The following is a 14,619-nucleotide window of genomic DNA, read 5'->3' as shown; positions in this document are numbered from 1 at the left end:
CTTTGAAATAGGAAGAGGGGGTGTATTCCTTGAGATAAAAAAGATCGGAGATTTAAATCAGAGTTTCAATATTATTTTTAGTGTGGAGATCCTAGATGACAGCTGTCCATTCACATTTTCTGCAATGATGGAAACCATTATTCCTGCACTGTCCGGTATAGCAGTAACTTGTCACATGTGCCATATCGCATACTGAAATGTGGCTAATGTGACTGAAAAACTGATTTTTAAATTTTACTTAATTTTTAGTTTATTTGAATTTAAATATCCACCAGTGGCTAGTAGCTGCTAACTGTAGTGGCTAGCGCAGTCCTGGGGGCTTTACTTTGCAAACACAGGCAGAGGTCTAAGATGATCCTCTCAGCACCTCTATTGGAGGTCATAGTAAAAAAGATTGCAGGACAAGATGAACAAGAAATAGAGAATAAATATAGGAAAGGCAGAAATAGAAATATCACTTTTTTGCAGATGATACAATAGTGTAAATAGAAAATGCAAGAACAATCCAATACACACCAATGATGTAGAGCTAGAAAAGGCAGTGAAAAACGGTACTATCCCCAATACTGAAAAAAAACAAAATAGTTGAGAATCTACAAATCTAGATGAATAAGATATGTAGTGAAGTAAAAATGATAAAACCACAATGGGAAGAAAAAGAAAGAAATACCTAAATAAACAAAGTTACAGCCATTGCTCCTGATTTAGAAAATTTAGAGTAATATCACTAACATTAATCTATAAAACAAAAAACAGATTAACATAAGAACAATTAAATTCCTGTGAGCCTGCTCTAGTATGTGATTAATCACTAGCAAAATTGATAAGGAAAACTAAATACACAATAATACCAAAGAAGATTGGAGGATGTAATAATCAAATTTAAGGATATATTATAAAGTGATCTTCATCAAAACTGAATTTTGTTGGATCAAAGCCAGGACAAAGACTCCAATAAAATAGTGATTCCAGAGATGAATTTAAGCACATATAAGTTCTAAGGATACAGCAAGCAAGCAAACAAACAAACAAAAAACTAAGAATCACAATAAATGGATGACAGAATCACCATATAAATGCTGGTGGAACAATCTGGTATCAATAAGAAGGAAAGTAGATTATATCCATAACTTACCAAACATGACAATACTTTCCAAATTGGTCATTTTAAAAAAAGGGTATTTATCCCAGCTATAGCTGAGAGATGACTTCATGACTATTGACAGACTAAACAGTATTATAAGGCAGGAGGGAGGTAGATTCAAATATTTTGAAGTCTATTTAAAGTCTCCTAAAATTTTTCAACAAAATATTAGCAGACTGAATCCAACAACACATAAAAAAGATCATACACCACAACCAAGTGGGACTCATCCCAAGTTCACATGGATGGTTCAACATATACAAATCAGTCAATGTGATACACCACATAAACAAAAGAAAAGACAAAAACCACAAGGATCATCTCAATAGAGGCAGAACAAGCATGTGACAAAATTCAACGTCCATTTTATTCATAATAAAAACTCTTACCAAAGTGGGTATAAAGGGAACATATCTCAAGATAATAAAAGCTATTTATGACAAACCCACAGCTAATATAGTACTCAATGGGGAAAAGCTGAAAGCCTTCCCACTAAAACCTGGAACAAGACAAGGACGCCCACTCTCACCTCTTCTATTCAACACAGTATTGGAAGTCCTAGCCACAGCAATTAGACAAGAAAAAGAAATAAAATATATCCAAATTGAAAGGGAAGAGGTAAAATTGTCATTATATGCTATGATGATAGCATATGATGATATGATACTATATATAGAAAACCCTAAAAACGCCACACAAAACTACTAGAACTGATAAACGGATTCAGCAAAGTAGCAGGATACAAGATTAACATACAGAAATTGGTTGCATTTCTTCACACCAACAATGAAGTATCAGAAAGGGAACGTAAAAAAAAAATACCTTTTAAAATCATATCCCAAAAATAAAATACATAGGAATAAACCTGACAAAGGAGGTGAAAGATTTGTATTCTGAGAACTATAAAACATTAATAAAGGAAATTAAGGAAATGAAAAGATATCCCATGCTCTTGGATTGGAAGAATCAACATTGTTAAAATGGCCATACTACTCAAAGCAATCTACAGATTTAATGCAATCCCTATCAAGTTACCCATGAAATTTTTCACAGAACTATAACAAATAATCCTAAAATTTATACAGTACCATAAAAGACCCAGAATTGCTAAAGCAATCCTGAGGAAAAAGAACAAAACAGGAGGCATAACTTTCCCAGACTTCAGACAATACTACAAAGCTACAGTAATCAAAACAGTGTGGTATTGGAACAAAAACAGACATATGGATCAATGGAACAGAATAGCAAACCCAGAAGTAAACCCACACACTTACGGTCAATTAATCTTCAACAAAGGAGGCAAGAATATACAATGGGGAAAAGACAGTCTCTTCAGCAAGTGGTGTTGGGAAAGTTGGACAGCTGCATGTAAATCAATGAAGTTAGAATATACCCTCTCACCATATACAAAAATAAACTCAAAATGGCTTAAAGACTTGAACATAAGACACAACACCATAAAACTCCTAGAAGAGAACATAGGCAAAACATTTTCTAACATAAATCATACCAATGTTTTCTTATGTCAGTCTCCTAAGGCAATAGAAATAAAAGCAAAAATAAACAAATGGGACTTAATCAGACTTACAGGCTTTTGCGCAGCAAAGGAAACCATAAACAAAATGAAAAGAAAACTTACAGAGTGGCAGAAGATATTTGCAAATGATGCGACCAACAAGGGCTTAATTTCCAAAATATACAAACAGCTCATACAACTCAACAACAAAAAAAACAAACAACCCTATCCAAAAATGGGAAGAAGACATAGACATTTCTCCAAAGAAGACATATAGATGGCCAATAGGCACACAAAAGGATGCTCAACATCGCTAATAATTAGAGAAATGCAAATCAAAACTACAATGAGGTACCACCTCACACCAGTCAGAATAGCCATCATCAAAAAATCTACAAACAATAAATGCTGGAGAGGGTGTGGAGAAAAGGGAACCCTCCTACACTGTTGGTGGGAATGTAAGTTGGTGCAGCCACTGTGGAAAACAGTATGGAGTTTCCTCAGGGAACTGAAAACAGAATTACCATATGATCCAGTAATCCCAATCCTGGGCATATATCTGGATAAAACTATAATTAAAGAAGATACATGCACCCCTATGTTCATAGCAGCACTATTCACAATAGACAAGACATGGAAACAACCTAAATGTCCATTGACAGATGAATGGATAAAGAAGATGTGGTACATATATACAGTGGAATACTACTCAGCCATAAAAAAGAACAAAATAATGCCATTTGCAGCAACATGGATTCAACTAGAGATTATCACACTAAGTGAAGTAAGAAAGAGAAAGACAAATGCCATATGATACCACTTATATGTGGAACCTAAAATATGACACAAATGAACTTATCTATGAAAGAGAAACAGAATCACAGACATAGAGAACAGACTGGTGGTTGCCAAGGGGGAGGGGGTTGGGAGAAGGATGGAGTGGGAGGTTGGGGTTAGCAGATGTAAGCTGTTATATATAGAATGGATAAACAACAAGGTCCTACTGTACAGCACAGAGAACTATATTCAATATCCTATGAAAACCATAATGGAAAAGAATATAAAAAAAGAATGTATATATATAAGTATAAGAGAATCACTTTGCTGTACAGCGGTAATTAACACAACATTGTAAATCAACTATACTTCAATAAAAAAATAATAATAAATAAAGTCTCCTTAATAAAAACTAATAAAACAAATATAAAGGGAGCAAAAGAAAGTTTTAAATTATGATAGATATAACGGATAAATATTTACGATCCAAAATAGGAATGAAATCTTATATTGTGATATAAGCATACTGTCATCAGTAATGACACCCTATTTGACCGATGACTAATGAGGGAAAAGGAAAAGAGGGAGAGAGAAAGAACATTATTAAGCAGTAACCTGTGCCAGCCACTTTATATACGCATTCTGTTCCCTGGAAATGTACCTGATAAACCAACCCATGGGAAAATGTTCCACCTCACTAATAATTTAAGAAATATGAATTAAAATAACTGTATACCTACTTAAAAACAGCATAAGAGACAATGATAGAACAATACTGGCAGAGCTGTCAGGAGCAAGTGTGCTCAACCATCGCTGGGGGCACTGTGAATGACTCCAGTGTTTCCGCAGGCTGTCTGACGCTATGGAACAAGAGCTATAAAACCTCTGATCCTTAATTCTTCTTTGGGACTATATTCCCAAGGAAATACTCAAAAGGAAAAGAGAGAGAGAAAGGAAGAAACAACGTGAACAAAGTTTCTAACAGCATATTAATAAAAACCAAAATCGAATCGGTTTAAATGTCCAATCCAGGGGAACATTAAGTAAATTCAGTATAGCAATCCAACAGGATTCCATGAAGTTATTAAAAACTGTAAGTGATCATGTAAACAGATCTATGGATATACGTGTAAATATGGAACAATTTTTAAGTTAAAAAAAAGTGTAAGAGGGCTTCCCTGGTGGCGCAGTGGTTGAGAGTCTGCCTGCCGATGCAGGGGACACGGGTTCGTGCCCCGGTCTGGGAAGATCCCACATGCCGCGGAGCGGCTGGGCCCGTGAGCCATGGCTGCTGAGCCTGCGCGTCTGGAGTCTGTGCTCCGCAACGGGAGAGGCCACAACAGTGAGAGGCCCGTGTACCGCAAAAAAAAAAAAAAAAAAAAAAAAAAAAGTGTAAGAATCCTAAATGGAAGCACAGTGTAAAATATTTCAAATTATACACAGAAGATGATGATTGTGAGTAGAAGCCCTTACCTGGCTGGGGCACTCTCCAAATGCAGGGAAAAGTCAAGTTAAAGCAGCAGCATCTGGCTTGCACAGCCCCCTGGTAAGACTTTGAATTATATCAATGGATCCCGAACTACTCAATGCAGAATGTTCCAGGCCTGTCCTGTTCCCATATTTCTAGAGCTTAGATAGTTAAACTCCAAAAGAACATAATCAGAAAAAGATTTGATCAGCCCCAATACTTTGGGAATGCATCCTTCTGGTTTGTCCTTTTATTTTGTGGATTAAGGAATGGAGTGTACAAACTATATTTGTACAATTCCAGTTGAAGATCTTAAGCCATTTTTTCCCACCGAAATGCGTAACTGACTAAAAGCACTACACCTAGATCATTGCCAACAAGTGCTTGATTTCTAACTGCCCTTGCAATTGTCACCAGCCTGTCTATAAAGCATGGCCTGGGCAGTTAGGTATTAAGAGGTGGGCAGTGAGATATGCCCTGGTGGATATCCTAAGACCACGTGAAGTCCATTTCAGCAAAACTATTCTGCAATCATTACAAAAATAGGAAAAAAAGGCAAATTAAAAAAAAATCTATTGTTGGGATTCATCTGGTATTTAGACTTGCAGAGCAAGAATCTGATAAATGTAGTCAGAGTCTCCACGTTGTACACCCTCCTTAGGAAAGTTCATTCATTCTTGTGGCTTAATGGCCACCACCACCACCCTCATCCTCAATTCTAGTCCCACATCTTTGCCTAGATTTCCTAATAGGGCTGAGACTTTGGTAATCCTTCTGTTACCATGCTTGGATGCCTTTGTCTGTGCCATTCTTTGTATTGAATCAGATCCTCAGTCACCTCTCTTGCCAGCCCACCTCCCTGACCATCCCATGTCAAGCAGTTCATAACGGGAAACATCTGAGTCCATCAAGATGTAACATCCAGTAAATTCAGGATAGGACCACCCCTCAGAGCTGGTACAGATTGCAAAATACCCCCCAAAAAAGTCCTAAACAGGTGGATAAGAATAGACAGTTGACCGCTGTTTGGGTGACCATTGAGGGAAACAGGAATTGAAGACCTCTAGCAGCTCACTCCTTCCATCCTTGCTGGGAGCAGTGGGGTGGTATGCAGAGCACAGGCTCTGGAGTTTCTGCCTGGACCTGAACGCTGGTTATGACACTTACTAGCTGTGTGACCATGGGAAACTGCTTCACTGGGCCTCAGCTTTTTCCAACTGGGGATAATGATGGTTCTTGCCCCATAAGGTTGGTAAGAAGATGACGTGCTTTAAGACCTATAATGTGCTTACAACAGTGCCTGGCACAGAGTAGGCACTCAATAAATGTTAGCTGCTATTATCATCTTCATCATCTTCTTCTTCCACTAAGAACAAGTCTTGGGCTCAGGATCAGAGCCCACAGAACAATCCTTACTTCAAGCAGAAGCAAAGATGGAGAGAAAAGATCCAGAAAGGAGGGTCAGGAAGCCATCCGGTAGCAAGAGAACAGAAAAGAGTCACGTTAGTGGCAGGACACCAGACTGACAGTCCAGAAACTTCTACCAATGAGGCCTCTCCTGCTGCCTTAGGTTCTGAGCACCCTTCATGTTCCTCCTCCTTAAGGTCCAGCTCTCCTGTGGTGTCTGCTTCGCCTCTGGTCTGCCTTGTCTATTTTTTCAGACTTCTTGTCCACGTACATCCTTAAACTAAACCCCCATTACTTGAGCTCATTCACTTGAGATCATCTGAATAAGACTCTTTGTCTCTCTGAAACTACGATCAGCTAGCTGGGGCCTTTGTTTTCTAGACGGAGATGTGAGGAATCAACGAAGCAGAGTGAATTCTCGGCCAAGCTGGGCTGCATCAGGCCTCTCAACTCCCAGCACAGTGCTCTTTCCAGCTGAACCCTCTCCTGGCTTGTGGAGTTGTCTTCTGGCCAGGCTGCTGCTGTTTGAAGTTTGCTTGCCTCAGACACTGAAGGCTTCCCGCACCGTTCAGGGGTCTGCAGCAGCAATCGTGGCCAGGGTTTTTCCTGCCGCGGTACAGTTCTTGCCATTTTTAAAATAAATAACAGAAACCAAAGGGTGTGCATGGGCTTCAGATATTTCTCTGCACGCTCTTTAGTGCTCCCATGCCTCCTGTTTCCTCGCCTACTCTGGCTGTGCCCAACTCATTGTTACTGGAACCCCTTACAGGGAAGGCTGAAAGGGACTAAGAATTTAGCTCTGCAGTCATTTCCTTGGGTCTCTGAAAAGCCCTCCCTCTCTCTTAATTAGCAGCCTCACTTCCTCTCTGTCCTGCTTTTTCTCCTCTACTGTTGTAAAATCCATTTCCCCCCAGTCAGTAGAATCTCCCTCTTCCCCAGCCAGAAGAATTTTTCAACTTCCCTGCTCAAATTTCAACCCAATAATTCCTTCCCTAATGCACACCACCTTTTTCCCCCTTTAGATTGTCAAAGGCCCATCAGTTCCCCATCTTCTCCTAATTTTTTATTCTTATTTGGACTTTCTGGCTCTCAGCCCTTGAGGACTCTTTCTTGTTTCTGCCTCAAATAGTGTCTGCTTATACAGTATTCTTAGGCTCTTTTTTTCTCTCCATTTTGGGCTGGGAACCAATCCCAAACTGCCTTCCCTTAGTTACAGTTTCCTACTTTTTTTTTGTTATTAAGTCTCTCCGCACCACTCAACACCATGCAGGGTGCTGGCTTCTGTCTTCAGGCCTTACTTTTCCAAACAAAATGGGTAGAATTTGCTTCTTCCCTCATGTTGCCTCAACTATAGATCACCCAAAAGAATTCCTTGTTTTGCTAAGGCACCAAAAGTGAAGGCAACAAAAGTTAAAAAAAAAAAAAGAAAAATTGAACTACATCAAACTTAATACTTCTGTGCATCAAAGGACAGCATCAACAGAGTGAAGTGGCATCCCACAGAATGGAAGAAAATATTTGTAAATCAGGTATCTGATAAGGGGTTAATATCCAGAATATATTAAAAGCTCCTATAACTTAACAATGACAAAAAAAATGTGATTAAAAAATGGGCAAAGACCTTGATAGACATTTCTCCAAAGATACACAAATGGCCAATGAGCACGTGAAAAGAAGCTCACATCTCTAACATGAGGGAAGTGCACATCAAAACCACAATGAGATACCACCTCACACCCACTAGGATGCCTACTATGAAAAAAACAAGAACTAGCATGTGTTGGGGAGGACGTGGAAATATTGCAATCTTGGTGCACTACTGGTGGGAACATAAATTGTACAACCACTATGGAAAACAGTATGGTGGTTCCTCAAGAAATCAGAAATAGACTTACCATTTTACCCAGCAATTCCACTTCTGGGTGTATGTCCAAAAGAATTGAAAGCGGGAACTCAAACATATATATCTATGTTCACAACAGCATTATTCACAATAGCCAAATGTCCAGGGACAGAGAAATGGATAAGCAAAGTGTGGTATATGTATGCAATGGAATATTTTTTATAGGCATATTTTTATTTATTTATTTATTTACATCTTTATTGGAGTATAATTGCTTTACAATGGTGTGCTGGTTTCTGCTGTATAACAAAGTGAACCAGCTATACGTATACATATATCCCCATATCCCCTTCCTCTTGCGTCTGCCTCCCACCCTCCCTATCCCACCCCTCTAGGTGATCACAAAGCACTGAGCTCATCTCCCTGTGCTATGTGGCTGCTTCCCACTAGCTATCTATTTTACATTTGGTAGTGCATATATGTCCATGCCACTCTCTCACTTCGTTCCAGCTTACACTTCCCCCTCCCCGTGTCCTCAAGTCCATTCTCTATGTCTGTATCTTTATTCCTGCCCTGCCCCTGGGTTCTTCAGAACCATTTTCCTGTTTTTTAGATTCCATATATATGTGTTTGCATACGGTATTTGTTTTTCTCTTTCTAAACTTACTTCACTCTGTATGACAGTCTCTAGGTGCATCCACGTCTCTACAAGTGACCCAATTTCGTTTCTTTTTATGGCTGAGTAATATTCCATTGTATATATGTGCCAAATCTTCTTTATTCATTCAACTGTTGATGGACACTTAGGTTGCTTCCATGCCCTGGCTATTGTAAATAGAGCTGCAATGAACATTGTGGTACATGACTCTTTTTGAATTATGGTTTTCTCAGGGTATATGCCCAGTAGGGGGACTGCTGGGTCATATGGTAGTTCTATTTTTAGTTTTTTAAGGAAACTCCATACTGTTCTCCATAGTGGCTGTATCAATTTACATTCCCACCAACAGTGTGAGAGGGTTCCCTTTTCTCCACACCCTCTCCAGCATTTAGTGTTTGTAGATTTTTTGATGGTGTCCATTCTGACTGGTGTGAGGTGATACCGCATTGTAGTTTTGATTTGCATTTCTCTAATGATGAATGATGTTGAGCATTCTTTCATGTGTTTGTTGGCAATCTGTATATCTTCTTTGGAGAAATGTCTATTTAGGTCTTCTGCCCATTTTTGGATTGTGTTGTTTATTTTTTTGATATTGAGCTGCATGAGCAGCTTGTAAATTTTGGAGATTGATCCTTTGTCAGTTATGCAATGGAATATTATTCAGCCTCAAAAAGGAAGGAAATTCTGACACGTGCAACTACAAAGATAAGCCTTAAGAACATTATGCGAAGTGAAATAAGCTAGTCACAAAAAGACAAATACTGAATGATTCTACTTATATGAGGTATATAGTCAAATTCATAGGACAGAAAGTAGAATGGTGGTTTCCAGGGTCTGGGGGGAGGAGAAAATGGGGAGTTGCTGTTTAATGGGTATAGAGTTTCAGTTTTGCAAGATGAAAAGAATTCTGTAGATCAGCTGCGCAGCAGTGTGAATGTAGTGAACACCACTGAACTGTGAACTTGAACACTATTAAGACGGTACATTTTATGTTATGTGTATTTTACAATTAAAAAAAAGGGGGGTGGGCTTCCCTAGTGGCCAGGGGACACGGGTTCGTGCCCCGGTCCGGGAGGATCCCACATGCCACGGAGCAGCTGGGCCCGTGAGCCATGGCCGCTGGGCCTGCGCGACCAGAGCCTGTGCCCTGCAATGGGAGAGGCCACAGCAGTGAGAGGCCCGCGTACCGCAAAAAAAAAAAAAAAAAAAAAAAAAAAAAAAAAAACAGAAGAAGAACTTCTTGGTCATAGCCTGGTTATTTCACTAATTCACTTACTAATGGCAAGTTATTCAATTTCTCCATGGTTCAATTTTCTCATCTGTAAATGGGATTAGTTAGTACCTACTTCAGAGGCTGTTGTGAGGATTAAGTAAATTTCTACATGCAAAGTGTTTATAAAAGTACCTGACACAAAGTATTGTTCAATAAATGTCAGTTATCACAGTAGTAATAATAATTATTATTATAGTGTGCAAGGTGTTATTCGAAGCACTTCCCTATGTTAGGGTACTCAGTCTTCTCCACCCCTACCCACAACATCCACCCCCAATAAAGCTGAAATTTTACAGATGAGGAAACAGAGGCTCAGAGATGTTAAGTGATCTGCCTGGATCACAAAGCCAGTGGATGGTGGATAAAGATTAAGTTTGCCTCCAGTGAGGTCCAGTTGCCTTACAGAGAAGTAAGCAGTCATCGTGCTGGCTCCCGATCAAGTCAGAACTGAATCTTACATCTCCACCATGAACTAGGGGCAAGGGAGGCTGTGGTAGGGACGGCTGAGAAATCTGGGCTCTGCTCCAGGCCAGCAACCCACCCGCTAAAGAATCCCAACTGTCTCCATCCTCCTCCCACACCCATCCTGCCCCAGGGATGAGACCAGCTGGATGCAACAAAGAGAAACCAAGACAAGAGTGGGAAGTGGTCCCAGAGTTCACCACGGCCCTCAAGCAGATGGAAGAGCAAGATCCAGGGACACACCTCAGAGGCCTGTGGTCAGGGCCTGCCAGGGCACCCTCACCAATCCCACAAGGAGGGAATAAAACCTATGTCACCCAGAGAGTGGGAGCATCTATCATGGAGAACAAAAGCCAGTGAGGGGGCCCGCACACCCATCTCAGACTCTCAATGGGCCCACGCTGATCTCCTTGGAGAATTTCTGAGAATGAGGCAGGAATTCTGTTCCTGGTTTTCCTCAGGACCCAGACGGGTATGCCAGCAAGAACCTTCCAATGACTGGCAGTTTGGGGGTTCTTTTTTCTTTCTAATAAGTGATTGTTCCTCCTCACCCAAGTCTTTTTTTTTTTTTTTTTAAATTTTTTCCGAGTCTTTTAAAATACCCAAGCTGGGGCTTCCCTGGTGGTGCAGTGGTTGAGAGTCCGCCTGCGGATGCAGGGGACACGGGTTTGTGCCCCGGTCTGGGAAGATCCCACATGCTGCCGAGCGGCTAGGCCCGTGAGCCATGGCCGCTAAGCCTGCATGTCCGGAGCCTGTGCTCTGCAACAGGAGAGGCCACAACAGTGAGAGGCCCACGTACCGCAAAAAATAAAATAATAAAATAAAATAAAATAAATAAAATATAATAAAATAAAAATACCCAAGCTGGCCTTGGGTAGCCTCTGGTCACTTCACATTAGAATCTGGTCGTGGTGGGTCTCCAACCCAGAGGAAAGGGTATCACCCAGCCAGAGGTGCCTTCCTGACTATCCCTCCAGTGCTGCCCGGCTGGAAGGGCATCCAGCCACCTGAGAGGACTCAGTTCAGGCTATGAGCAAGAAGGAAGCCTTGGCACCAGAGGGCCATTGAAGCAAAAAGGATCCAGAAATAGGATTTTGACATTTGGGGAAGTTTTTTTTCCCCTTCCAACATTGGGAGGGACTCTGTAAACACAAACTTAACTTGGGCCCTTCTCTGTGGGAAAAAAGCTTGAATAAATCCTCTCTCAGATTGAAAAATCCCCCTCCCCTACCAATTGTTCTTTACATTAGGCAAGTAATACATATTCATTGTAGAAAATGAGAAAATGCAGACAAGAAAATTAAAGTCACTCCAAACCCTACCTTCCCAGTTTCAACCATTGTTTTTTTTTCAAAAATCTTTAAACATTTTATTAACTTTGAAGAAGGAATAAGAATAGCTCCTTTAGAAACTAGACACACTGAAGCACTGATCTATTCACAGAGCTTCTACACAGATGAAGAAGTTCACCTCAAATGGACAAAAAATAGTACACAAGGCCTATACACAGAAAGATTGAGAAAAATCCATCTCTAGAAAGCAGGTCAGAGGGACTCAAAGACCTCACTGAATGTAGGAGAATCACTGGGAAGCCACGTAAAGCCTTCTGCTGGGGCATAAAGGTAGGAACCAGTCCATGTAGTCAAGAAAACGCTCTTTTTCCTCCTGATCTAAATGCTTGCCTCCAGTCTGGGTTCACAGAAAGGTCCTGATCATTTGAACTGGTTGTCAATCAAGGTTCCCTTCATTTTCGCTTTCTTGGCTTCCAGTTCAGCCAGCTCCTGCAGCCGCTTCTTGCTCAGGCCCTTGCGCTCCAGCTGCTTTTCAATCACCTTGGCATTCTGCGCATACAAGTCAGCAACTTCTCTAGCCTCAATCTCCTCTTCCTCTTCATCAATAGTAGACACAGTGACAGAGCTGAACTTGCCCATGTCTTTAGTCAGTTTCGTCATCATCACTTTCTTAGGAGGCTCTTGTTTCTGAGTATATATGCTCGTCTTCCCAAAACCCTGGCCAAACTTGACTACTGCTCCATCCACAATGAAGGTCACAGGAGCATTCTTCGGTTGGGACTGGTAGAAGAGTGGCAGCCCGCACTTTGCACATTTCTTCCTGTACTGTCGTTCGATGCCTTCAGGCCTCCGAAGATACACAGTCTCCTCGTCTTCTGTGTTACAAAACTTGTGGGCGCGTTTGGCAGCATCAATCACACGGGACCGATCCCGGGGCCTCATGGGCAATTTCTCCAACTGACAGTCCAGCACGAGGACCATCTTGCCGCATAAACAGTAGTAGACGTGGAGGGGCTTCTCGCCGTCGTCATACTCCTCCCGGTCCCGGGTGCCGGAGCAGACTACGGACCGGGAAACTACTTTAGGCATAGCTCAGAGCAGCAGTCGGAAAACATAAAGGCAAAGGTAAGAGTCGCGCAGAAATGACGTCACTCACGCGGCGCCTCAACCATTGTTAACACTTTAGGTACGTACCTCCAGACTTTGTTCAATGGAAATATAAATGTATATACACATATAAATATATAAATACTTTCCAAAAAGATTTTAATTAATATACTGTGAAAATCATTCCATGTTAATAATATAGAGCTGCACCGTAGTTTTAATGATGTTATGGTATATTATACATGTAATATACATACGCCATGATTTATTTAATGTCTCTTATTAGACATATTGTTTATTTCAAGGTTTTCACAAGTATGGACGATGCTGTTATCCACACAGTGTTCACACCCTTGTCTAATTATTTCTTAAGAATAAACTCCTGAAGGTGGAATCGCTGGATCAAAACGTTTTTGTAATATGCATAAATCTCCCGAATCCATCTATTTCATTGATATACAAGTTTTCTTAAGTGAGGGACCTCTGCACTGTGTTTATAATCTGAACCAGCCCTCAATTTTCTCAAACACAGTTCTCCATTATAAGTAGTTCCAAAAGAAAACTCCTTAAACCCCTTGTCTATGGGCTCATAAATGATGCAGTGGCATTTAAAAGATACACAATTTTATTTTGACTTTAGTAATCTGCTAAACAGAGACCCACGGGACAGAGGTACCAGGATACTTGCCACGCAAAACATATTTGTGCAAAGTCAGACTAACTACCCACCTTCAGACCACCCCCGTCCTCTGCCCTTCCATCTCTCTCTTCTTCCTTTCTTCTCCTTCATCCCTCCCTCCATCTACCCATCCACCCACCCATCCATCCTTCTTCCTCTCCCTTTCTTTTCAAATCGCTCCCCTTCTTTCTTTTCCATCCCCACCCTTCTCTTTCTCCCTTTCTTTCCTTCCTTCCTCCTTATCTCCTCTTCCTCCCAGAAGCAGTAGGGACCCTTCAACACAACAGACAGTGCTGGAGTTGCACACAAAGTTTCCAGCTGCACAGAGAGCTGTAGAAGCTGTCTATGAAATCCTCAGTTCTTGGCATTCATTATTTAAGTTCTGTGGCAATGGGTTTGCTTTGAAGTCTACTGACTCATCCTCCTCCTTAACTTCTTATTTCCTGTAAATGATCCATTCGTTTTTGGCAAGGTCCACGTCACACAGCATTCCCATCAGAAGGGGCTGTTCCACAACCCTGGGCAGTGTGAACACTGCCTTTTGCAGTGGAACTGGAAGCAAGATGGGCACATATAGACTCTGCTTTCTTGAAAGTTGCTTCAACCAGCCCCGATGCCGCCTTGAGTTAATAATGTGAAACGCATGCTCCATCTGCCTGCTAAAGGGTGACAAAGCCATTTATGTTCATAATGGCCAAAATTATTCTACAGATGAAAAGTTTTCTAAAGCTGCTCACATAGGCTAGTCAATCAGTTCCACCAAGGGGAAAAATTCCCCCTCAATCATTCCACTTGAGACCTCTTTGCCAAAACGGGCAGTTCACCAAAGCACTAAGATGTTAAAAGGGGGAAACAAATGGAGATTATAAACAGTTCTCATAAGTTTTTAAACTTTCTGCCCCTAATAAGGCATGCATAGATTAGTGCCAGCAGCTTAGTGGGAAAGGTCATGTGCCTTTTCACAAAGTCCAGGGAGCTATGCGGGACTCTTGT

General features: G+C 41.0%; 2 protein-coding genes across 2 annotated transcripts in view; both read right to left on the bottom strand.

Annotated features, from left to right (window-relative positions):
- PARVA (parvin alpha) overlaps positions 1-14,619 on the bottom strand; it is a gene marked incomplete at both ends in the record, with an annotated part of 183,503 nt that overhangs the window by 130,359 nt on the left and 38,525 nt on the right. The gene's annotated exons all lie outside the window — the stretch shown is intronic.
- Positions 12,261-12,929, bottom strand: LOC307055380 (STING ER exit protein-like; the record flags this gene model as incomplete). The annotated part of the gene is made up of 1 exon (XM_079707565.1): positions 12,261-12,929. The coding sequence occupies one exon, from the start codon at positions 12,927-12,929 to the stop codon at positions 12,261-12,263; it is 669 nt and encodes a 222-aa protein (XP_079563691.1).

This window comes from Hyperoodon ampullatus, assembly GCF_949752795.1.
Source record: "Hyperoodon ampullatus genome assembly, chromosome: 7".
In the NCBI taxonomy this organism is placed as follows: domain Eukaryota; kingdom Metazoa; phylum Chordata; class Mammalia; order Artiodactyla; family Ziphiidae; genus Hyperoodon; species Hyperoodon ampullatus.
The sequence above is the reverse complement of the archived record's forward strand: the minus strand, read 5'-3'. Positions and strand labels throughout refer to the sequence as shown.